The sequence below is a fragment of the Phalacrocorax aristotelis genome, chromosome 3, assembly GCF_949628215.1.
Source record: "Phalacrocorax aristotelis chromosome 3, bGulAri2.1, whole genome shotgun sequence".
NCBI lineage: Eukaryota > Metazoa > Chordata > Aves > Suliformes > Phalacrocoracidae > Phalacrocorax > Phalacrocorax aristotelis.
Genome location: NC_134278.1, coordinates 6,408,745 through 6,434,322, shown reverse-complemented (window position 1 = coordinate 6,434,322; position 25,578 = coordinate 6,408,745). Strand labels below are relative to the sequence as shown.

The 25,578-nt window shown below is 44.7% G+C and overlaps 1 protein-coding gene across 2 annotated transcripts in view; it reads right to left on the bottom strand.

Annotated features, from left to right (window-relative positions):
- Nucleotides 1–5,602: 5,602 nt before the first annotated feature.
- RUNX2 (RUNX family transcription factor 2) overlaps nt 5,603–25,578 on the bottom strand; it is a 92,205-nt gene continuing 72,229 nt past the window's right edge. For both annotated transcript variants that reach the window (XM_075086619.1, XM_075086620.1), the window contains one exon: nt 5,603–10,516. In XM_075086619.1, coding sequence (XP_074942720.1) covers nt 10,038–10,516 — 479 coding nt within the window. In that variant the 3' untranslated portion in view covers nt 5,603–10,037. The remainder of the gene's footprint in view (nt 10,517–25,578) is intronic.

The following is a 25,578-nucleotide window of genomic DNA, read 5'->3' as shown; positions in this document are numbered from 1 at the left end:
GAGTTCCTAATTGGAAACTTATGAAAATAGCAATTGGGGGGATCCTCTTGGTCAGGCAGAGACGGGGAGGTTTGAAACGGCACGTACAAAAACTTCCTTTGCTGGCAACCAAAAGGGTTGCACAAAGTCTCCATAAACATCTTTATCTGCAGTCATTAGCTGGCAATCCTAAACATTAGATGAGTTCTCCCCATCATTTCACAATGGGTTTTTTTCTGGATTCTAAGAACTGTTCTGAGGGCTGCCATTCAGCATATGAGAAAAATGTGTGAACATGATGCAGTCAGTTCTTTTTTCTCTTGGACATTGCCCCATTACAGAAATACAAAATGTCACGTCACCATGTACCCTTCCTTTCTCCAACACTTTCCATTCAATACCTGCAAGCACATTACAAACATGAGTGAATTTACCGTGATTTCAAAGATCCCTGTCCAAAGGAAACAGCAGTTTCTGTGCTGAACACAAGGAAAAGATGATTGAAGGGGTAGTGTGTGGAGAGTAAGAGACAGCTTTCTTAATGCCCAATACAATGCCTTATAAAACAATCTTGTCTCTATCTAGTAGTTTGAATTAATCTCTTCCAAACAAATAAAACAGACTAAGGAAAGAAAACAGGGTAGAGGAGAAAGTATGAAAAAAGATGGAACAAAGATGCCGTTTTAAACCACTGGCCCCAGCTCGGCATGTAACCATTTTCTATGGCAAGGAGCACGTCAAACAAATTCTTCATTGACTGGTCCTTTCTACAGCTCCACGAAAGCCAAAGGCTGTGGATTTTGCAGCTCTTTGAAGTACAGGGGGAAATCCCTGTCAGTGCTGCTCCAAACCCCATAGCGGTGCAGGACTCGCCGCTCGACACGTGGTGACCGATCAGTGAAGGGGCAGAAGCACAGATTGGATTTTCAGTCCTGACTTTGAGATCTAGCTGCCAAACGGCGTTGCAAAGAAAGACCTCTGGAGATTTCTCATACTTTTTTTGGCTTATTCTCCTGGTGTATTCCCCTTAACAGAAATCAGCTGTTCTTCTCACTTATACAGTATTTGCAGAAAAGACTTTAGCATCTGGCCTGGCTATTATTAAAAGATGAGAACATCCTGCTTTGTTAGGAGGACACCACTACTGGCAATAAAAGGACAAAGATCCTTCACATCCAGGTTTCCCAAGATCTGCCTGGATTATTTGGAAGTTTTTTCCCTTCTGCGACCACCTTTCCTTCCTATTGCCTGATGTTTGCTAACCAGCCTTGCACACCCTGGAGCAGGGGTAAAACCTGTGCTTTCCTGGGAGAAGCTATCTCACAGCATTTTGATGTAGCAGCATCATTTTCTGCTTCTAACGACTTCTTTTTCCAACTGTGGAAACAAAAAAGTAAACAAGATGGGGGGTGAGGGGCTGCCTTGGTGTTTAGGCTCTGACTTTATTTTTAATAGTGCTCCTAAGTCCCAGCCTGGAGGAATACAAATGAAGGGGTGGAAAGGAGAGGTCACTAAGCACTGGACTTGTATAGTGCAACAAGATTTTGAATCCTGACCGTACACTGTGTGCCCAAACCCAGAGGCAGTGAAAAACTCAAACCCAAAATCCAGAGGCTGGGGGAAATGTCGCCAGCTGCACTTGGGGAGGTGGGAGGTGGACATTAGGAGAAGCACAGGGACGGGATGCTCTGCTGAAGCCCCAGCTCCACCTCAACACTTGGAAGGTTTCGAGACTCACTGGACACAGCCACACCGAGCGGATCTGGTGGTGGTGGTCCTGCGTCAAGTCTCCGTTGGACCAGGAGGTCCACAGAGACCCCTTCTGTCCAGCGTTTCAGTGACCCTTCTCTGATAACACCCACATTTACAGGTTGAAAAATGCCGGCGTCCAAAAACATGAGGCTATTAATAGCGGGACTTCAGCTGATCTCTACCAGCGTAATCACCATCTGAATTTGGCCTCGCAGTGAACATTAATCACTGGCAAGTTGCTGCGGCGTATCGACTTTAACATGGGTTGTTTGCTTTTCTCTAAGTGTTGGGACATCCCACAAGCTCCAGCTGCTCATCCTGAGCGAGCTGCCGGGAGGGAGCGGCCAAGGCCTGCCTCCACGGACTGCAGAGATCTCTGCTTTTCTTCCTGCCCCACCACAAATCCTGAGTAAATCTGTTGAGACAGCACCACTTGGCCTTAACTCCGCATTGTTTTTTGACCAGATCAGCAGTCTGGAAACTGGGTCAATTTTTCTAAACATGTGGTTTAGAAATGTGCTGTTTCAAAGGACACTATCCAATGGTGTGAGACCAAACATTGGATTTGTAGTAAAAAGGGCTAAACAACAACAAAAGTTCAAAGCTCTCTATAAACGCTGAGTCCATGGGACACCCTGACAAAGTAGGGAAATAGTAAAATTTAGGGAAACTGAGGCATAAAAAGAGGAGTCCACGGCTGCCTGGAGAATCACAGACGATGCTGAAATTTCCCAGCTGCAGAACAAAAGCTAATTTGTCACATCTTTACAAATTCTTACAAATATAACTGTACAGATTTTATTGTATTCTCTCACCCAAACTGCAGTAGGGAAATTCAAGTTCACTTGTTACTTAGGTAACACAGTCGACATTAGAAGAGCAGGTTGCATCTACCCTAAGTAATATATGCATTTAATCTGCACGAAAGTAGCAGGGCAGGCTTGAGAACTTCAATTTTAAATCATGTCATAGGTCCCAAGTTACTTTGTACTGCATCAGATCACCAGATGCTTTTGGAATTTTACGCTTTGTTCTCTTTTTATCTCACAGCCTTATCTGTTACTGGGGCCAAGAGTTTCCTATTCCCAGAGGGACAGATGCCGATGTTCCCCCCTCCGGGGCCATATAAGTATCACAGAGAGACCCCATGGGAACAGCTCCATACATCCCAGACTGATATTGCACCAGTAGATCTACAGGGAAAAGGTTGTAATTACAGAAGGCCAAAGACAGTCCTTTTGAATGCTAAATATTTCATTGTTTGCTTTAAGCTTGTGCTAAAACTTTTCTTCAAGATGTTGAGTGGAAATGTTCAACCTGCTCCCAGTATTTTATCCGCCAGAGTCATCCCCATCACCTGTCCAAAGATTATGGGTTTCTGGTGGATTTGCTTATAATTTTAACCTGTCCAACAAATATTTCTGGTAACACTCTTGGGCTGTCCTCTGCAAGCGTTCAGCCAAGTGCTAGGCGCCTGAGCTGCAAAGCTGGTCCCCCAAGTGCTGCACCATGCCCTCTCCTACCCAAATATATGATCTAGTGCGACCCCCCCCCAAGTGCTGCAAAGCACTGCTGTGACTTATGCAGAGCATTGGCCTTCCGTGAGCGGTCGGCCAGGGGAGGGATTTCACCCCAAAATACTGATTCATTTCCTCCTGACCATGCAGAAAGTAACTAGATGGTACATGTCAATCCTTGGGTATATGACTGAGGTTATTTCCTCCTTTTTCCTGGTAAACAGCTTGATGAATTTTTTATTCGGTGCTAGCACAGGGCATGGTGCTAAACCATAAAGTCAGACTCTGCTCCTTCTCTCCCCCACCTCTCCCCAAGAGCTTGTTTTAGGCACAAAAAAGGCTGATTTACTCCCGTGGCTGCCAACACGTGGCTGCTCTGCGCCCCTCCGGTGTTGCTAACAGCCACAGGAAATTAAAAAGTTAAAACCGAGTCCAACGGGGGGGGCAGCACGAGATGCCTTCCACCATACGCACACTGCATGGGACCCGCAAAGGCCTGACTCCAGCGGTCCAAAGTTGAAGTTCAACCCTTACAACACAAAAGCAAGAAGCTGTTTACTGACACCAAAAGATGGGGAAGACAACGGTCACCACCCCTTGTAGGAAACATCTTTAAATCTCATCTAAAAGTACTTTGAGTTTGATGTTCCCCCTCTGTTCCATATGTCTCCGTATTGGGTGGTCATTCACGCGGACCACTGGTGGTCATTCTGCCTTGAGAGTGATTGGTTTCTGGCTAAGGCAAGGGAATGAGAGTCACCTTCTCAAGCTGCAAAAAGGTAAATGAATCGAAAAATCAAAAGCAACACCCCTAGCATGACATACGATGGGAACTGCTGTACTGGATCAGAGAGATGGTTTGGCTCTTCCAACCCCTCTGCTGATCACGTCTGCCATAGATATCCCAGAGGAACATGCCAGAAACCAACAAGAGAGAGAGGGATCTCTACAGCTCCTCAATAACCCACCCATGTAAGAGCTTCATCCTGTCAAACCTCTTTATTCAGGTTGGGTTTAGGTGAATATGTGTTATCTGTACAGTCACGCAAGCTGTTTTTAGCTTAGACAACAACCTGTAGCAGATAGCTCCTAGCCTGGCTCACAGGGCCATGGGGTAACTTGGAGAGGACCATGGGAGTTGTCCAGCCCAATCCCCTGCTCAAGCAGCCCCAGCTCAGGGGTCAGACCAGGTTGCTCCATGCTTTACCCACTTGGGCCCTGTAAACCTCCAAGAACAGAGGTGGCACGACCTCCCTAGGAACCCGTTACACCACTTGACCGTACAAAATGGTGAAAAATCGTTTATTTCCCTTAGTTAGTCCCCCAAGACAATTTACATAGCAATTACACCACAGATCATTGATTTGTTTGCTTTGTTCCTCGCTCTTGGATAAAACTTCCCTAAAATCAGGACTCAGATGATGGGCTGGAATGAAAACACCCTTGAAAAACCTGAAACATTATCCAAATCTTCAACCACCACGCAAGAAATGTGTAGGTCCAAAGTAAAGCCAACAGAGCTCACAAAGTTCAGTATTAGTGACATTTAAACTCCGAAGTTAAAGGTTTCTTGAAATGATCAGAACCTCACGGCTCTCTGTGCTACTATTTCTCTTTTTCAGACTCAAGAATAGCTAAAAAGGATGAGAACTTACTATGAAACCAGGCACAAGCTTGCAAGCAACTCCCTCTCCCCTCCTCCTGCAGACAGCCTTGGGTGAACTTAACCTCACCTTCATTAGCTGCATCTCCTGCTACCCCTGACACTAGGCTGGAGGAAAAATAGCCTGCTCCCCCAGTCTCCTCCCTGTCCATATATCTGATGCTGCTTGGAAACTGTTCTTGCCTCAGGCCATGCAAATCACAGGATTATCTGTAACTGCATTCCTCAGGTCTGACCAGGAAGAAGTGTGGATAGTGCAAGCCCAATCCCGGAAAACCACCATGAACACCAATCCGCCCTCTCCTCCGTCTGGAAATCTATCCCAGCTTTCCCTACAGTTCAAGCTCTGCCCACAGCGCCCTAGCACCAGAATGTCCCGGCTAATGCCAGTTGTTAGGTTTCAGAGTTAACGATCTAGCAAGATGAATGGAGCAGTTTGCACTCCTCTAAGAAACACGGGTTTGCAGACTCAGGAAAAGAAGCAACATTTGAGATCAGCTTTAGGTGGCCCTTACCACCCATAGGCCTGGACACTTGCTTTTTATATTTAATTGAAAATCTAAACACTGCAGAAATCGATGGGGCCACAACGGAAGGGCCGGTACTGTGTCCTACCGTGTACTTACATTACCCTGCCTGGTGCTAAGAGGAGACAGCAGAAGAAAAAGAAGCATAGAAGAACATTAACAAAAAAAAGCCATTTTATTGAAAATGAAATTCAAACTTCAAATTAATATTACAATCATGAGAAAATGCCAAACAATTCAATTTACAGTTGCAACATACAATACAAATAGTCCCTTTGAAGTTGAAGTAAACTGATCCACAATCATCGTTTGTGGCATAAAGCAGAGTGTGTTTGTACAATATGTGCATGAAAAGCAAATCTTGGGTGACAGCATTTGAAAAAATAAAAAATTAAAGCTTGTATTTACACAAAATGCTACAAATATTTTGTTCCAGCAGAAATTCAAGACTGGTAAAGCATATTTAACAACAACAACAACAAAAAAAAATTGGAATGTCACTCATATTACCTAAAACAAAAGTTACTGTAAAAGTATGGTTTTGGCTGATATACTTAGAAGTACTGCATTAAAAAAAAAAAAAAAAAGCAAAGAGTTATCTGTAAACATGGAAGTAAACAAACATCTAAAAAAAGTTCTCAGAAAATGTTAAAATGAAATGCATTCTATTTAAAAACAACAAGATATTCAGGGGTTCAGAGAATGGGGCTTCTTTGAGCTCATGGCTGATCCAGGTTTTAATTATTGCTGTTGCTCATGGCTTGCTGGCCGCGTGCAGCCCAGCGCGGGCTGAGCTTTGCTTCGCTAAGTGTGAAAGTGCAAAACTGTCCCCACTCGAGATGGTACCTGTGGAAACTGGTAAATCTGGGCTCGGGGAACTGGTGGCAAAAAAAGTTCAATGCTGAGAAAGACACAGCAGCTGATCTTTTAAAAGAAACAATAAATGCCACACGAATGATGCTGTGGGTTAAATAATTTGCTTTACTCATCCGTCCTGACCCGCTGACCCTGATCTGGTTACCCTTAGGAGGAGGGAGAGGAGGATTTAATCCTCTGTTCGGCGAAAGGGATATCGTGCCTGTTGTGCTGGAAGTAAATCTTTGGTAGGATAAGAGAGGTGGAAAGTAAAAAAACGCCATCTTTTTATCTTTAAATCTATGACCGGTACCAAAGATTGCCACCCACCGAAGGGAAGGGCTGTCGTACCTTTGAGAAAATGATGCTAAGCACCTCGCAAAACATCGGAGAATCTGATACGGTTAACTACATAGTGCCAGTTGGGGTTTTTTTTGGTATGAAATCCCGATTCAAGAGCATTTCCAAGTGAACTCGGAAGCATTTCCCGAAAGCTTCGATGAGCATTTCTGCCTCAGCCTGTACAACTCCCTCTGTGACCAGCCTGACGTACCAGGAGAGGTTTTCCAAAGACACCAGGAGGGTTCAGGAGCACGGGGGTCTACTGAAAGTCAAGGGGCTGGTGCTCCTCTGTCCGTAGGTACTTAGAAAATCCTTTCCTTCCTATCTCAAGCAGGCGGAGCCAGGTGCCTGCCCGCACGGCCAGGGAGGCCGAGGGCACGGATCGGGCACGTGTGCCTCGGCCGGGCGGAGAAAACGTTTTCAACGTCTGTCCCTAATGGTCCAGTTGAAAAACCGCGGGGACACAAACAGAGTCCTGTCGGTACTGAGCAAAACAAAAGTCTGGTCTGTGCTGGATTTATCCAGAAACAAAAACCAAGTGCTTGAATTTTACAACAAAGTCTTAAAAAAAAACAAGAAAAATCTGGGTTGCTGCCTGCAGCCACTCTTAACAACATTTCAACACAAAAGCACCCTAAAAATTACTTAATATGCATACAGTAAACCTTAAAAAGCCCTTCTCAGCAATAACAAATAATGTACAAATATAGTACCTTTTATTAAATAGGAAACAGCTTGCACTGGCAGTACATCTTTTTCTCTTGCTTACTAAACAAAAAACAAAACTGAAATGTGTAACCAGACACTGGCTTTTTAAGTGCTGCTGAGACTAACAAACGTATTTTACAGTTACAAATAAATGGACAGTGGTATGCTTCAAGCTACCACAAACCAACAATAAATAGAATCAATTACAGCTTCCATCTTTGAAGGAAAACTAAGTATTAGAAGAAAAAAAGTGTCTTACTTATACTTTAAGCATACTTGGTATACAACCTTTAGAAGGCAAAGACTTTATTTAATTATTTTTTTTTTAAGAGCACGTCATCACGCAAATCAGAGGGATGTAGCACGCTAATGTCAACTCGTTTAACAGCTTCGCTGTTAACGAGCGGCGATGGTGTTGTCCGGCTCTGTATGGCTATGCCCACCGTTGAATTATCGCGATACTATGGAGGTAGCCACTGTGCAGCTGAGGAGCGGCGTGGGGGCCGGCAGCCCCCCGAGGAGGCTGCGGGCAGCGGTGGCTAAGGCAGGGGAAGGAGGGAGCGCCGGCAAACCCCATCAGCACGTGCTGAACATCCCGCTAAACCAGGCTTAACGTCACCTGCTTGGGGACAGCACGGGGAGGGCGGTTCAGCCCCTGCCACACCCAGCCGATGCCGCGTCGCCTCCCCGTTTGCCATAGGCAGCCCTGGGATGGGCAAAATTTGGGCCCCTCCGCTGGACAGTTTGGCGGCAGACGGGTTCGTTAAGGGTTTCGGGTGCAATTTGCTCTCCCTGTATCGGGCCTCGGAGCCCCGGGGTGGCTTTTAAGGTGACTTTTTATCTTTAGCATTTGCAGAGGTGAGTATTGCTGCCCTTGTGCTTGTCTCTTTAATAGGCAACAGCCACATCAGCTTCAGAGGCAACACAGCATCCTTACGGCTCTAGCATTTAATGCTAAGGGGTGGTGATGCGCTACCAGGCAGTTTCTGTCTCAAGTTTTGAACTTTTAATTCCATCGAGTGGGCTGAAATTGCAAGGGGAGGGGAAAAAGCTTCACCAATTCTCCCTTAATCCCATTTCTGAGATGTTTAACAATTCATTATTTGTAAAATACGGGCTTTGAAACGGTTTTGATTTTTCTTTGGGAAAAAAGAAACCCTGTCAAAATTCAAATTATGCTGTCAAAACAGAACATTTTGAATATGAATATTTTCAGATTTTGAAGTTCTGAGAAAAATCCTGGGAGAAGAAGAAATTAGGGGAAGGGTGGAAAATATTTCATCCTTCCTACCATTTTTCCAGTGTCTCCACAACTACTGATTAAAAGGCAAGACTGTGTTGAAGGCAACCAGACAGCTAATAAAAATATTTTAAGCACAATATTTCCTTCATAAGTTATATAAAAAGATCCTACATCCAAAATCATTTGATGTGGATGCATTTGGGTTGGGTTTGTCGTTTTTAAGTCACATTGTAAACTGGTTCACACTGGAACTGCTTTTCAGAGTTGGGTAAAGGTTTGAGGTTTACACCATTGCAGAAATGTAATAATTAAAAAAGAGAGGAAAAAAAACACTTTTAGAGACCGAAGTCAATATATCATTACATTAAGAAACGTTTAAAGGGTCCAAATGTCATTAAATAATTATAAATATTCTTTTAAAGTTATATGATGATTCCTGTTAGCAAACAACCTCAAATTTTACACATTTATAATTTAAAAGAAAAATAAAAATGAACATAGCCGAACACAAATACTATGTACGCCATTTTGGCTCTAGTAATATATATTGCCATTTTCATACTTTGCATAAGTAATAACATTTTGTTTTTATTTTTTGTTTTTAAAGGTTTTGGTTGTTATTTTTGGTTTTTGGCTAATCGAAGGCAAAATGAATGGATACAAAAGCAAAAAGGAAACCCCTGGGTTGTCTACCCTAACTCGTTCTCTTTAAGTACCCAAAAACAAACCAAAAAAGCAATGAACACAGAGATGTTCAACCATTATCTGCAGCAAGGCTCGGACCGAGTTTTTTGGGACAGCTGTTTTCATCTGAATGTATCATGGCAAAATGGAAGCAACTCGATCTTTGCTTTCCTTTTTATGTGCACCAATACAAGCCAGTTGAATTGCACTACGGGTGTGAAGAGGGTCCCATACGTTGTATGATTGCAACTGTATCTGGAGTTCATGGTCAGGTGGTGGATTTTTATTAAAAAATAAAAGGGAATGCAGCCTTTGCCTTGCATCACCATCTCTCTCCTGATAGCTGGGGAGTCCGTTCTCTCCTCATTGGCAAAAGAACTCACTAGTTATTACAACACTCTAGACCAAAAAAAAAAAAAAAAAGAAAAAAAAAAAAAAGAAAAAAGAGGGGGTGATTTTTTTTGTGTGTGTAAAAAGTACATTTTAAATATAAAACAAGGTAAAATGGTTCCAAGAAAAAAAAAAAATATGTGCTTTGATCCACATAATCTGAAACATGGGTTGTGGTGTGTTGGTAACCCTTGTGTTATTTATGGCCATTATCATCCCATCTACACAGTTGCACATATCAGTAAAATCTATTTAAAAAAAAAAAAAAAACACAAAAAACAGGCACTTCGTAGTTAGTCGACCGTTTGTTTGGGTTTTTTTTTTTTGTTTTTTTTTTTTTTTGGCTCGCGGAGGTCGGGCCGGCTACAGAAGAAATCTCAGTATGGCCTCCAAACGGACTCATCCATTCTGCCACTAGAATTCAAGACGGTTGGGGAGCTGCTGTGGCTGCCATCCGCCTCCACACCGTCACTCTGGTTGGGCAAGTTAGGGTTTAACAGCGTGCTGCCGTTGGACGTGGTGGTGCACGGAGGAAGCATCCTGGAGGGGGAGCGGTCCCCTCCCGGCACCATGGGGAACTGGTATGATCCTGACGAAGTGCCATAGTAGAGATATGGAGTGCTGCTGGTCTGGAAAGGTCCACTTTGGTTTTGGGAAGAGCCGGGGTAGGGTGGTGGTAGGTAGGTGTGGTAGTGAGTGGTTGCGGACATACCCAGTGACATGCCTGAGGTGACTGGCGGTGTATAGGTAAAGGTGGCTGGATAGTGCATTCGTGGGTTGGAGAAGCGGCTCTCAGTGAGGGATGAAATGCTTGTGAACTGCCTGGGATCTGAAAATGGGCCCAGCTCTGAAGCACCTAAAAAATTATAACAAAAGATGGGGGAAAACAATTCTGTAAATACCATTTTTTGTATCAAGTGATGATAGAATTTTATTTCTCTAAGAAAACCCACTTCTTTTGGCCCCCAAGAGAACAGCAGATCATATCAAATAACACATTGCAAGGAACAGAGTCATACACCTGGCTTCTACAAGCGCTGGGCCAAATTCATCCCTGGTCTAACTCCACCGATGCCAATGGAGGGAGCAGCATTGCCAACCTGAAGCGTTCAAAGGTCACAAGTCAGGCCGGAAGGGGAAAAAAGAAAAAATCTCAAAAATCAAGAGATTGAAAAAGAGCCAAAAAGAGAAAAGTGGATTTGGAGTTGATTTGCCTTCTGGTTTCTGAGCTTTGAGGGTTACGTGTCTCTGGGTTTTTGCTATAGCCTTTCGAGAAACTCAGGTCTGGTTGCACACAAAAGCTGAGATTCCCACCTCAGCACATGCCGTCGGGAGCTGGGGTTTCAAGAAAAGCAGAAATTACTGCGCGACTTGGAATAAAACTACAAGAGTTGGCAACACCAAGTTAGTTGCACCACTGACACCAGGGGAGTTACACTGGGGGTGACTAAGCCCCACTCCTTCCCTTAGATCGATTTATTTAGGTGAGGATCTGCTCATCTGCTTCCTATGGCCAAAAGATATTATTTGCTGCATCCAAAGGATGGGCAAAGCCACTGAGCTGATAGCAAAGATGCAAATTTTACTTTTCAGTACAGTCGATGGAAAATTACAAGTCCAACACTCTTCTTGCCATTGAAAGAAGTTGTTTTCCTATGTAGTCTGCGCAGGCTGGTTGAAAAAAAGACCACACAGTTTATGGCTACCGTGAATGTCTGGATGGTAACGCTGTGAATTGGAGACTAACACAAAACAGGGGTGGGTAAACTCATTTTGCCTAATTTCTAATCCCACATCAAATGCCCAAAGTTTTGGAGCAGAACTGGAAAGCAAACATTAGTAGCTTGGTGATCTGCTTAGGAGGCTGGGGGATGGACAGGAGCAGAAGAAAGAGATGGTGAAAGCTTGTGTTGAGAGCCAGAAAAGTGTGGGGGGGAAACAGGGTGTGGGAAAAGGGACAGGGGGAAAGAGAAAAAGCCTAATGAAGAAGTAGAGCGCACAGGGGAGGGAAATGCACTGGCCAGGATGCAGTAGATACATATATACATTTTTAGAGTGAGCTGCAAAAAGCAGGGTATAAATAAAGAGGAAAAATCATGAAATCGAATGGGGTCTCCCTGCGCTTCCCAGCCAACTCTGATCCAAGGGTTCACCCATCTCTGCCAATCTACCGAATCTGATTTACCTAAAGGGAAAATAAGGCATCTTCTAGATGCCAAACTGACATGCTAAGCACTGAAACACCCTGTGTATCCTCAGTGTAAGATGCAGCAGTGCCTTTCCTTGTAGGTAGGCTTTGGACCTGCCAGAAGGTCCCTCCAGCCCTTCTGCCCTTGGCCCCCTATAGCACCCACAACGGTGGCTGCTACCGTAAGCCCCAGGCTCAACAGATCCCACCACCTTGAGTGGCACATTTTGTTGTTTAGACCACTATTCTCTCCTGTTCTACCAGCTCATTTAACCCACGTCTTCAATGATGTCTAAAAGCGGTGCGGGGCAAAGCTCAGGCGCAGCTTGGGTTCAGGCTGGAGGACCCCGGCCACAGCCAGCCAAGTGTCTGAATCACACAGCCTGAAACCTGGGGATTATAATCTGCCATCTCAAAAGATATCGAGTACAGAGCTTTAAATGGGCAGTAAAAGTCCATTTTTGACTCTGATGACAATGTGATTACTATTATCTTTATCTGGAACCGAATCAGTGACCTGCGGGTGAATGGGTCTGTCTCCATCATCAAGCTCTCCAACCACAGCCCTGTGGAATGTAATATAACTTGTACCTTTACAGCAAACACTCTACTACTTGATGCAACTTCTTTCGTTCCCAACTGCAAACAATACCCAGAGGCGATACCACCCAGATTCAAAGCTGCAATTTTGGAACACTATCCTTTATATTGTGAACAGGTCTGATACGTATCTGGAAATATAAGGTTAGAACATAATTTCCCCAGCTGCTCAAAATACCGAGTTTCAATCTGCTACCACTTATGCTACTTTTTTTTTTAAAATTGTTATTGCAACTCTCCCAACATGAACAGAGTTGCTCTTAGTTTACCCTGATAGAAGCTAAACAAGACTTTTATAATCAAAGGTAGAATTGGTATGAGTGTAAGGGTGTAGAACATCATCGGCATTTTTCGTTTCTTTGCAATCAATACTTTTTTTTTTTTTCTTAATAACAAACCATCCACACAGTTTTACACATTAAAAGGCGATCTCGCCTTTCAGGGCTAGATCCAAATATTATCTGTATGGGTGCTGCCAAGAGATCACGTATGTGTCGAATGACTGGGAATGTGCACTCCACACATAGGCATTTCTAATGCGGGGCTACAGACCTCCTTATATACCCTAGTAAACCCACACTTGTTTGTTTTTACTGTGGCTTGTAAAGCACAATCCTATTTACCCAAAGGCCAAATAACCATAACCCTTTCTTATCTCACTCATGGCTGTGTCTGCACGGCTCCTGCACACTCACTTCTCCAACCCACCTTTTGCGCAAGTGCCTTTTGCTGTCTCCATAGCTCCTTGCACGAGGCCGTGATTTGTTCCCCGCCTTCTGTATCTCCATTGTGTAAAGATATTTTTGGATATCAGAAAAAGTTTTCTCTGATGCCTGTTCTAAAGCCTCTTCTCTAAGTGAGTCCAGAAACTTTTTAAAAAGTCACCTCTAAAATTCAGCTTCTTGCCATCTCACTGCTATGAGACCTCACCGGTGCATTTCACCCTCCTCCTCCTCTCCCTGTGCTACCTCCTTGTGTTAAGGATGATTTTGGTTCTAACTTGCAAAGACCAGAGGCATATTCATTTATATATGTTTAGCTCTTTGCTGGACTGGGAAGATAAATAGATCTTCTGGGTATGGCACCCAGCCTTGCGTATCTGGCTGTGCACAAACAGCGATGTTGATCAGCAATAGAGTAACGTGACAGTGCAAGTAAATACTTTATTTATTCCTCTCCCCAGCAGGATTAAAGATTTATGCTAATTTTCCTCCGTCAGAGCAAGAAAACAATTTGCATCTGTGAATTCCCACTCTCGTGATAGCTTGTATTAAATGGGCGAAGCACAGATCCTCCGCCCTACATCGTGGCCGCGTGGTTGCGAAACCACGCTTCTGTGAAGCGAAGAGACTTTATTTTGTGCCGCCAGGAAGAGAAACACGCAACAAGCACAGCGAGTGATACGTTCTCCCTAAACAGTCTGATCAGCTCATCGTTCTTGACAACACACACACACACACACACAAAGTATATTTTTTTAACAAAAAATACCTTCAGATGTGAACTAGCCCAGTTTAAACCATTTTTAAACCTTCCAAGCTGATTCCACCCTAACGTAACCTGGCCCTCAAGTTTTCTGAGAGCTATACGTTTAGAACAGAAAGGTGGTAATATTAATATGCCAATATATATGCTAACATCCTAGATTCAAGAGTACTCCTCCAGTATGTTTCATATTTAGAATAAGAACAATTAAAATTCCATGTGGTTTCACTTATTTTGATGCAGAAGCCTCATTAAAAACCCTAGACTTGGGCATTTGCCAGCAGCCGACTAAAACGGCTTTGCATTCGCGCTCAAAAACCAATTTTACCTGTTGCAGCTTTGCAGCTCTACCATTTACAGCTGAACGCGTATCGTGGCCATTTCTCTTTTTCAGTTTACAGATGCCAGCTGATGCCAGTTAATGTTCATTTCTCAATTAATAAGCTGTGCTTGTGGTTTGCAGAAAATAAGGCAACAAATTTCTGCCGGGTTTACAGCACTTTGGCCAATCGCTTCCAATTATTAAAGATCATAATGTACTGTGGATAGATTAACTCCTTGTGGGTATAGCAAGCTGACATCTACTTTAAAGGGTTATAGGATAATTTTATAACTTACAAATATAGCAATTTGCTTTGTCATTTTATGCTATAAGGTCACTACCAAAAGAAAGGTCCCCTGGGCTTATTGCTTATGTCTGAAAGGGAGATTTCTAGCGCTTCAAGTCAATGCATAATCACTGGGTGCAGGAAAACAGAGTGGTGCTGTACTCGAAAGTCACTGAATAGTCTGTGTTAAGGAAATTCAGTTATGTACAGATAAATATATTTACCAGTAGCTAAACGATTCACTTGTGTTTTGGAAAACTTCAGTGTTAAGATATTCACTAAAGCAGATACTCCATTTCCTGGGGTTTTGTTCAATAGTTCAATTCTGGGACGTAGCACTGATTGATCTACTAAAACTGTTTTATCCGTCCCTAACATCTACGCCTATGCATTATACGTGCAGCTCGGATTACTTACAGCTGATAATATTGCCTCATATGAAGTATGCCACACACTTCACATGATGAGACGATTTTCAGTCTCTTACAGCCTTGCCAAACTTTAAACGTTCTGGCTGAAATTGTCCATGCTGGGCGTCTGTCTCAGGCTAAATTATGATTTATGCCTTTATTTGTTTTTAAAATTTCAGCTGAAACTCTTCTGCTGGGAAAAATATATTGTTTTACTAATCTTAAACTCTGAGAAGCCTTCCTTTGAAAAGCTGTACCAGTTCCATGCTTTGAAGTGAGGACTTGAACTTTGGAATAGGAGTGGCTTTTGTGTGAGAGACGTTGCCATGAAAATCCAGCCAAATACGAACAAATCATAAGCATTCTGCCTAAAAATGGGCAGAAGAGTCTGTGCCCCTACAAAGACACTTGCCCAGAGACTGGAGTGAAATCCAGGAGTCCCAAGCCCCCGAATTTTTTGAAAGGTCTGCAAATACTGCTGAAACACAGGGACGTCCCCACCCATCCCCGTGCCGGTCCTGACTGAATGGGTCTGGCGGCGGCTCCATTCACGGGAACAGCAGCAGCCTGCACAGAAGGAGCTGAACGGCGGTCCTCGTGGATGTTAGTACGATATTGCAGGGAAGAATTTGGGAAGGCAGGGTTACTTGGGGTTCGCTATGTTTAGAAATCTGAGACACTATAAGCACAACTAGAGAGAAATGAAAGGATATTATTAAGGCTGCCATGTGAAGAGTGAGAAAGCTAGGAAATGCCAGCATTCAAGTCACTTCTCCATGCGCACTACGATACAGCATTCGATTACAGGAGAAGGTGCTATTCCTTTCACACAAGCCTCCTGCAGGCAGCACACAAGCTGACCTCCTCTGGACATGTATCAGGGTTGAGGAACAGAGAAGACCGTTGTCTATATATCCCCCAAATCCACTGCTGGAAGACATCAGGAGTGATCAAGGCAAGGGAGACCCGATGATTTTCCCCAGCAAACTGGATTTTATATGTGTTTCTGCCACGCGGCTCCTACATGACTCAGTTGAAATCTCTCCAAATCACATTTTTACTTCTCTCATTTTCTGTGCCCAGCAAAGATGTTGGCTTCTGACGTGCACGTGTGCTAAATATTCACAGCCGAAGCTGAAGCCCACAGGAGCTCAGGTCTGAACATAAGACTGAAGGCAGAAAAAAATTCATGATGTAGGTGATACACAGACGGTGCACTGAACTACAGGAGACCTTAGAGTCAGTCTCAGTACTCCTTTTAAAGCAGCTTCTTTCTTTCTCGGGAATATTGCACTGCAATGAACTGTCTACAAATGCTATGGCAGAAGTACTAGAGCAAAGCCCATCACGAAATTAAGAATTCCTTCTTCAGAGCAGAATAAGCAAGGCCTGAGGAAATGCAAAGAACAAGAAGAAAACAAAATATTGAAGAGCTGCTCATTAAGTAGGCACTGTCCATCCTGTGCACTGAATGAGACAGGAATCCCGTGGGAAAAGTATCATGTGATCCTGTAATTAAAATCTGCAATATAATGCATAAGCAGAATGAGGCTGATTTAAAGTTGCACAGGCAATGTAAGTACTGACATTTCCCAATTTCTGCGCACTTAGTTTTGCAATCTTACGGATTCTTTGCAACGTGTTTGCATGGCGGGGAGTGATTATTTGCTAGCTGGAACTCTGTTTTCCCCAAGCATCCTTCTGTATCAGGCCAAGAGTGTTATTTTGCTCTTCATTTTGTTAAATCCCAGTCACCTGCCTCTGCTACTAAGTGTTTAGTGAATGAAACACAGCACGATCCTTCTCCTGCCTCCCTCCAGGCAAGACTTTGATTCTCCACAGGTGCTGTACCAGCTTCCCGCTGGATGCTATTGCAGGATGGAGCCTGGGACTGCAATTCCTGTCTACCCGCTGCAAGGGCGAGGGTCCTGCAGCGCCGCACAAGTAGCGCACAGGGCCCCTCTGCCCCCGGTTCACTTTTGGGATGAGTGCACATCGTCTGGATACTTGCAACTATTTGTCATAGGAAATGGTGTGTTTTCTAATGCACTTCCTCTCCCTTTAATTCAGGGGAAAAAAAATCAGGGGAAAAAAGCGCAACATTTTACTTTTTTTTTTTTTCTCCCCTTTTTTTCCCCAGGTTACCCCAGCCAGGTCTCCTGGCAAACAATAGCAGCAGAAAAAGGTGCAAACTGCCCCCTCCCCCCTTTCCTTCACCTCAACAAGGTGTTAACTTCAAGGCCTAGTTGGGACCATTTAAACTGCAACATTATTAAGCACACAAGTCTCACAAAAGTCGGAGGGAGGAAGGAACATTTTAACCCCTTCAGAGCCTCACGCACAACATGCAAGAAACTCATTCTCGTGCATCTCTTCTCACCGCCCCTCGGTACCCCAGTGCCTTCTGGTATTTAGGTAACAGGACTTCGGCACCTAAAATTCCACAGATTAATTTGCAGATAGATGTTTTCACTGGGTTTATGGCACAGCACCTAAGCCCTTTGCTGGGAGAAACACCCCATAAATAACATAATTAGCAGCGACCATTAAAGTACCACTCGTGCAAATAAAGGAGAGTGTTTCCCAAGCAGAGCTGTTATATTGCTTAGTGGCAAAATTGGAGTCTCTTTGCACTTTTCCAGCCCGGGCTCCATCACCACCTGCCCCGCTCCCTCAGTAGGACTCTTCTGCTGGATGAACCACGCTGGAAGAAGGTGATTTTCCTTAGGCACCTAAGTCTTGCTGGGTGACACTACGCATCTAAACACAGGTGGCTGCTGGCTGCACCTCAAGAGGCAGCTCATCTTAAATTTAGGAACATCAATGGGTAGAAATTCCTGCCGCATGTGGAAAAAAGCAACAACAAATCCCTCCTAGATGGACTGTTGGGAGCAGAAATGGAGCTATGAAAAGAATCGGTCACTGCTGTCTCATTTATAGATGTTGCCTCTTGTGAAGCTTTGCTTACACACGATTCACAAACCTTTCTAACAAGAACCACAGGAGGGGGACAAATGGTTACATTACAGAAATGTGTCCTTGGCTTGCGGTTGTCTCCTGCCACCGGAGGATGTCCGTTGACCTGGTGTGATGGGGAGCCTCTCAACCTCTCCGTCTTTGCTATCTCATCCCAGTGACTTCAGTCTGGAGCTGTCACGGGTGATTCAGGTGGAAAGGAATTGGTAATATATGAAACCCCCCTTGCTTGTTTAAAGTCTCAGGCCATCTACGCCGTCATGTTGGAAGGAAAAAGTAAATAACGTTTCCTGGTTCGAGTCTAGCAGCTCTGCAACGCTGCGCGGCACAAACACGCACACAGGCACGTGTCGCGCTCTGTTCCGTTCTCCCCAGTTTTTTCCTGCCTGAATTTCAGCCAGTGCTGCTTTTCACCAACCCCAGCCGAAACGCATCAGAAGGAACATTTGAGGCTTTTCTTGGACAGCAACCTCAGCGGCGTTGCATACAGCAAGGGGGTGAAACCGCCGGGCTGAGAGCCGCAACGCGTGCACGGTGACAGTGAGCGTCAGTACGAGAATCCTGTACAAATCCAATGAATGGGAAGATAATATACATTGGGGCGAGCAGTCTACTTTATTGCTGCTTTTTTTTGGTTTGGTGGTGGTTTTTTTTTTTTTTTTTTTTTTCTCTTTTTAGAAAAATGTGCCTTAACTATCCAGTATAAATATTTGTTTCCAATGTTGTCATGAATTGTACTTTTCCACTGCATGCTAGCAACTCAGAAATACCATCCGATCCTCAAGCAGACACAAAGAAACTATGTTTTGCAGGGGCGGGGAGGAGGGGGGAAGCCCTTGGCATTGCTCTGTAATTTCACCCTTTAAACCTTTCTTTTTTCCTCCCCATCCAAATTTTCCTTTCGAATCTCATTCAGCTAATACACATGCCTCCTGAGGACAGAGGATTCCTTGCTGGTTCTTGATTAAGAGTTTTTAAGAAGCCGGGAAGGAAGATATTCTTTGAAACTGGATCTACTGTAGGATGGGAGCCAGCACACAGGACACCGTGTCTTTCAGAGAGGGCCACACACAGTGCCACTCCAGTCATATGACTTCTCTGTCACATCCTGAAGCCATTTCCAGCTCGTGTGCGAGTTTGTACTCCCATTTAGAAAAGGATGGGATATATTGGGAACACACATATGGAAACACTTTCAGGGAATCGGTTTCCATGAAATCCATAATGAGCCAAGTGGCTTCAGATGTGGCAGTGTGCCTCAGATTAGCCAAAAAAAAAAAAAAAAAAAAAAAAAAAGAAAAAATAGAGGAAAAAAAGGAGAAAAAAAAAGAAAAAGAAGGACAAATCTACTCTTTCAGCCCTTATTTCAATTTCAAGGGGGAAAAGATAAAAAAAAAAATAAATTAAAAACCACTAATGGCTTGGGCTACCAAAACAGGGAGCCACAAAAAAAAATACAACTGACGAGAGCACTGCTCCCTCCCCCAAATAACGGCGCTGCTATCAGCACTCCCGCGGCTCCCCGAAAGCCCTCCCGGCACCCGCCGGCGCGCCGAGCCCGCGCGGGGCCGTCGCCTGCCTGCGCCGGCGTGCGCGGGTCGGGCAGGGCGCCCGCCCGGCGAGGACGCGTGCCGTTAACAGCGCTTCCAAAAACTGCAGCTCGGTGATGAACTGTTCGTTAAGTAAATCTCCCGAGAAAGGCTGGATACAGGAGGGCCATCCTCTGGATGGGGTTGACTGTACCTGGGTCATATTAAAAGCAGGATTTATGGTGGGGATGGTGTGTTAGGTCACGCAGGGGGTGTATATCATCTGCCTAATGCGCTCCAGCGGCCAGGGGCGGAAGGTGAAGAGCAACCCCAGGGTGCCCTCTCCGATGGGTACCAGTGAGCGGGGGCCAGGGAACGCACAGCGCAAGCCCCGCCAATCCCAAAAGGCACGGCAAAGGGCCGGAGGCCACAGCAGTTCCAGGCAGGAGGGATGCAGCCAGCTCATCCCAGCTAGCGTGGTGACGGAATGGTTTTTGGATGGCTGAGGAAGCGGGAAGAAGCACGGAGCAAGTGGCAGGAGTTCAAACGGGGACCGAAGAGATGCTACGTGCATCTCTGTGACAGCTAGCCGTGTTTTTATCACGAGAAAATAACCAGGAATTTGGCTGCTAATTGAGGCTGTATCCTACAAACCCTACTTTTCCTGACAAATGACTCCACAAATAGTCCCTCTGTTTTCAATAGGGTTATTTGCAGTAGGAGGGACCACCCAACACGAGAGGATCAGGCCCTCCGCTCCCTCTCTCTGCACTTCGCTTAAACCTTCCGCAGCCAAATCTGAGCACAACAATCCCCACGAGCTGCAAAGCCTTTTCCTCGCCGCTGCTGGAAAAGCCCTGGACGAGAAGCTCTGAGGAAAGGTCTCGCGTGCTATTAATATGATGCTATCCCCGACTTCTGCCTCCAAAACAGGGATTTGCGATTTGTTTCTCAGGCTGTTTCTCTCCACTCGAGCCTCGGCACAGTAAACTAACTGAAAACTTCTGCATCAAGGAGAAGGTCTCTTTTAAAGTTTTGCTTGGCTTTGCTTTCAAAGAGTTGTCTGTATATTTTAGAATATGTAGAATTTGCCTTTGATTTAAACCTCTCTCTTAACAATAGACAAGAGACGATTTCTCTACAGAGGGAGTTAAACAAAAACAAACATATTTTGGTTTCCCGGGCCTTATTCTCAAAACACTTTTTTTTTCTTTCCAGAGAAAAATCAAACCCTACAAATTGTTACACTTCTGGCCAAAAAACCTTAAATTCACAAATGTAGCTAGTCCAAATTTATTTTTTTTCTTCCTGAACAATATTGTACATGGAGGAAGAAAGGGCACCTCCCCAGACATCCATAAAACATGAAACCCCCTCATCTAAACAATTAAAACCACACTTTTCCCCTCCAAAATAGCTTCTCCCTTCAACGCACATTTTCAGCCTCGGTCCCTGTCCACATTCAGGGCCATGATGTTGGGTTTTCTTTCTCCTCCCCAGCGTGAAGTCCTGTGTCCCCGGAGGGTGAACAGGCACACCTCGTCCTGCGGGGAGGCAGCGGAAAGCAGCTGCTTGTGTTCGGAGCGGCAGCTGCACGGGAGCCCACTTTCATGGGCAGCCGCTCCAAAGGGGATGGGGGCGCTTAGCTCATGGAGAACTTTTGGATACTGGAGAAATGAGAGGGGAGATACTGGGGAGGCATTTCCATCTTAGGTTAAGGATTTTAGCAGCAGGCAAAGTAACGCTGTTGGAGTGAAAACAGTGGAAAAAAACTCACCCAGCGACAGCCAATTTTTTTCCCTTGCAGTGAGAACACGACATTTCCCCCAAGTAACAAGAACGGCGGCAACGTCAAGCCGTGATAAAATTGTCAAACACGTCAGCATGACTCAAGACTGGTCAAAGGAATTTCGGGAGGCTCAGGGTGCGAAGGAGCCCTGCCGGGAGATGTGTGGGCTAACACCGAGCCGAACCGCTGCGCCTGTCTCATGGGGCAGAACGAGAGCAGCTCGGGGATGTCACGACCCTCGGCACCGCAGGAGCAAAGCTGCGACTCTCGACAAGCCACAGAGCAGGACTCGCCGCTGCCCAACACAGACGTGCCCCAAGCCACCACGAGCTTTGGGGAGACGGAGGAAACCTATGCACGCCACTGCTGGGCTCTTTTCGCTAGAGCTGCTGCTCTCATATCTAAGAGTCAAAACCACTGGACCGGTGCAAAGACCTACAGAGGTTTCTATCCACGCATTTCGGTACTCGGTGCCCAATTAGATACCAAACTGCCATCAACTTCAGCAGGACACGGATTGCTCAACGTGGTTGTATGCAGGGCTAGAGGCACTGTATCCCTTTTTACATTCAGCATTGCACCACTTCAACAATCGATTTTCAGTCTCATTTAATAAAATCAGTGTAAAACCCTCTGTATATTTTTCCATTCATTTCAGACCCAACCTGAGTTTCTTACGAAGTTAAGGCAAACTACTGTAAGCTAAGTTTCAATACATTATAAGCTTGTTCACACAGCATCTCCATTCATCAGCTGAGCTGAAGCTTAAACCAACCCAACTTTGAACACCTCTAAATAAATGCTTTTCCTCCATAGTGTAAAGTCTGAATATGGTTTTTATCCTCCCAGGAAACTGGTGATGAGAAAGAGAAACAGACTTTGGTCTGTAATAGCTCACATCATAAATGTGCTTTAGGCTGTTTGCTGTACTGCAACTTAGGCTATACCACTAGCAGCTCAAATCACTATTGATGGTCTGACCTTAAAATCCAAGTTACCACATCTCAAATAAACCACAGTAACAATCATTTGAACGGCCACAGCTTATGGTAAATGTGAGATACTACAATTCTGTGACAGAGGATTAAGTTAAGACTCACCGCCGTGCGCTTGCCATAGGCTGTAGAAATGCGTACTCCTACTGAAGTCTAACTAAGCATGTAGTTAAGTCAGGATAACCTAACTAGTCTCTGAATTCGCTTAATTTCAAAAGAGAGCTTGGACAACATCTAACCAGGCTGGTAAAAAATAAACGTATCATGGAGATATTGCACAGGATAATTGCATATTGGCAAAAAAAGCCTATGTTATTTAGAAGTTTAGAAAGCCTACTTATCTATTAAAGCTGTTAAAAGGGGAAACATGATGCATTGCTTTCTGGCTCTTGCTACTGATTTGTTTTGTGACTTTGGGCATATAATTTGATTTTCCTAGCTAAATTTTGCTTGCTGTAAGATGGATATTTTAATACTTCTGACAAAGGTCAGTAGCACGGCTTGGAAAATACTATGAAATCCTTTGTTGGAAGATGTTGTAAAGTTACAAAGATTAAATGCAAAATCAATCACATTTTTTATAAGCTCTTCAACAGGTGAAGACACAGAAAAGGTGGAAGTCAGACAGAGTAAAGAGAACCTGGCTTAAAATAAACTTTCATATGCAATCCTGATATCTGAAACAAAAAAGAGGCATACAAAGTCACCCTGAATTATCGCCTTCAGTTGTCGTCATCTGCTTGAGAAAGCAACAGCTAGAACTCCTTTAAACTAAACGCCCCTCCAGCGCATCTGCAGAGCAGACCGGTGAGAGCAGAAGCTGGCCCGGCTGAGGACCAGGCGCCATGCTCCAGCTCCACTGCGGCTGGAACAGTTTCCTCCATGGGCAAGCAGCCTGTCCTCAAAACAGCTCCAAACTAGTCTGGCCCACCTACGTGGGCCAGGCCAAACTAGGAACTGGTTGGGTTTGGACTACCCTTAAACCCAGCTTCCTATCTAATTTTGGAATCTAATATGATGGGTCCTAATTAGGCTCTGGTGGTACTTAGATCCTCCCCTGCCGCTCCTTTTCACTCATAAAAAAAACCCAGCATGGGTTGGCTTTTAGCAGGAATCAAAATGAAAACAAAAACAAACAAAAAATCCCTTTAGAGGGAGATATTTGAGAGAGGAAGAGGGAAGAAAGGGGGAAGAGAGGTGCCTTTTTCCCGTTGCCAGGATTCCTCTGTGGCTCCTCCGCCTATGCCAGCATCCACATCCCAGTTCCCAGGGACTTCCTCTGAGAAGCTTCTGCGAGACACCTCTTCCAACGAGCCATTTCATCTCAGGCTCGTGTTGCAGAGATTTTGGGTCAGCAGCCCTCCTCGTGTTTTAGAGGCACTTGCTTCCCTTCCTATTTAGTAAACCAGTTACCTTTGCAGAAGGTTGAATATTTAGTCCTCAGTCCCTAGTCCAGATCCCAGCCTTTGCAATCTGCGCCCTAGAGGCTATCTAAATGTTCGTGCTCTCTCCCACAGAGGTTTCCACTCTATACCTTCTCTCTGCCAATGCTGACAAACCCTATGCAGCTATGGGTCTATTCACCATGCTGCAGTGATGCCTCCCATTTTATGGGCAGCAATGTCATTCAGAAGCCCTGGATATTTTGAATGCATTCACAAAGTCCCCATCACTTCTCAAGCATTTATTCATATATTCTTTTATAATCTTAGCTTTGACTTCCTTTGTTTATTTTCTAAATTTTTTTTAACTGCACAGAAATGATCTATTTCAACCTTAATGAAGTTCTTTGGCTGGGATTTTTCCTTCTTTGGGACATGGTTTTATTTTTGTTTTCAATGGCAGCAATACACATAACTAGTTGGCTACACTTAACAGGAATGACCTGCAGATGTTCGATCCTATTTCTGCACAGAGGGGCACGGATCATATGATCTCATGAGGTCCCTGTCAGTCCTATATGATGACTACGACACTACAGACCTACAGGAAATAGAAGTGATCTAGCAGCTCCTCTGGGGTTATTCCCACCCACCTAAGGTTAAGTAGATTCACAGAGGTCTATCAACAGCTATTAAATACAACAATCCAGGCAAAAAACTCCAGCTTTGGAAACCCCTGCAGCTTGGGAATATGCATATTCTGGTTTTGCACTCCAGCGGAACTGAGCGACCGCTTTTGGCCACGCTGAGAACGCAGTGGGTCCTGGATGGGGCCGTGGTCTAACCTGGTGGGGCTGATGATCTGTCCCACTCAGCTTTTTCAGTCATGATGCTGTTTGCCTCTCATTACAAGCTGTAACAAGCAGCTTTGTGCTTTCTTGTCAGCTGCCCCTGAAGCCCAGGAGGAGTTGAAGAGCCACAGAGCTATCTCAGTACCCTCCTTCAAGCATCATCCTTGACTCCCTTCTGACCCATGCTCGCTACCACGGGCGCTAGCGAGGCTGCAGCCTCTGCTATAGCCTCACTGGCTCTCTTTGTGTTTCCTCAATTCCCTCTTGCATTCTGTTGTACATCTTGTAATTAGTTGTACTGTATTTAAGAGTGCAAATTCATAGAGGACAGGGCTGACCTCTCTTTTTTTTCCTCCTCTTCTTTAACTGTATAGTCCTTAGCAGAATGGGATCGGACTTCCAGGCGCTATGGCAATACAAACAATATTAGCAGCCACTGCCTATTGCGTGGCCAGCAGTGATTCCAGCAAAGGCCCATTAGCTATTCAAAAATACAACTGTTACTTTGATCACTGAACCGCATCGCCTGCTGTAGCCATACTTCGGTGCTCCAGCTACAGTCAAAACCTCATGCGAAGCCTTGTCAAGGGGTCTGGCAAGGCGACTGATCTCCAGTTCGTGGAAATCTCTTTTCAATCCCATGCTCAGCTTTCAGCACAACACGGAACACAATTTCAGCACAGAATTAAATATAGCAGGCTGTGTTTCTACAGACATCTATCACCTAAAAATGATGTGCCTCATACATTTGGTTCTGTAGCTGTGCTGCAATCCTGTTTTCCAAGCAAGCCCATTGCGCAGCCTAATTATATAAACTAAACCAAGGTGGACATACCTTTAGCTGCTGGCCTCATAATATTCTGTTCTAGACAGTGCTTGTTTAATAGAAAAGGGCATTAAACGGCATTGATGCTTATGGATCAGACAGCAATAGCCCAGTTAACCATTAAAAATAACAAGTGGAAACCACGCATGTGGCGTCACTAGACCTTGCGTAGGGACTTTTCATCTCAGCTAAATGAAAGAGGTTTTGTGGGTACCGCTCCTAATCCGAGCATACCACCTTCCACTTCTCACCACCAGAAATGTGACGTTAAGAGGCAAA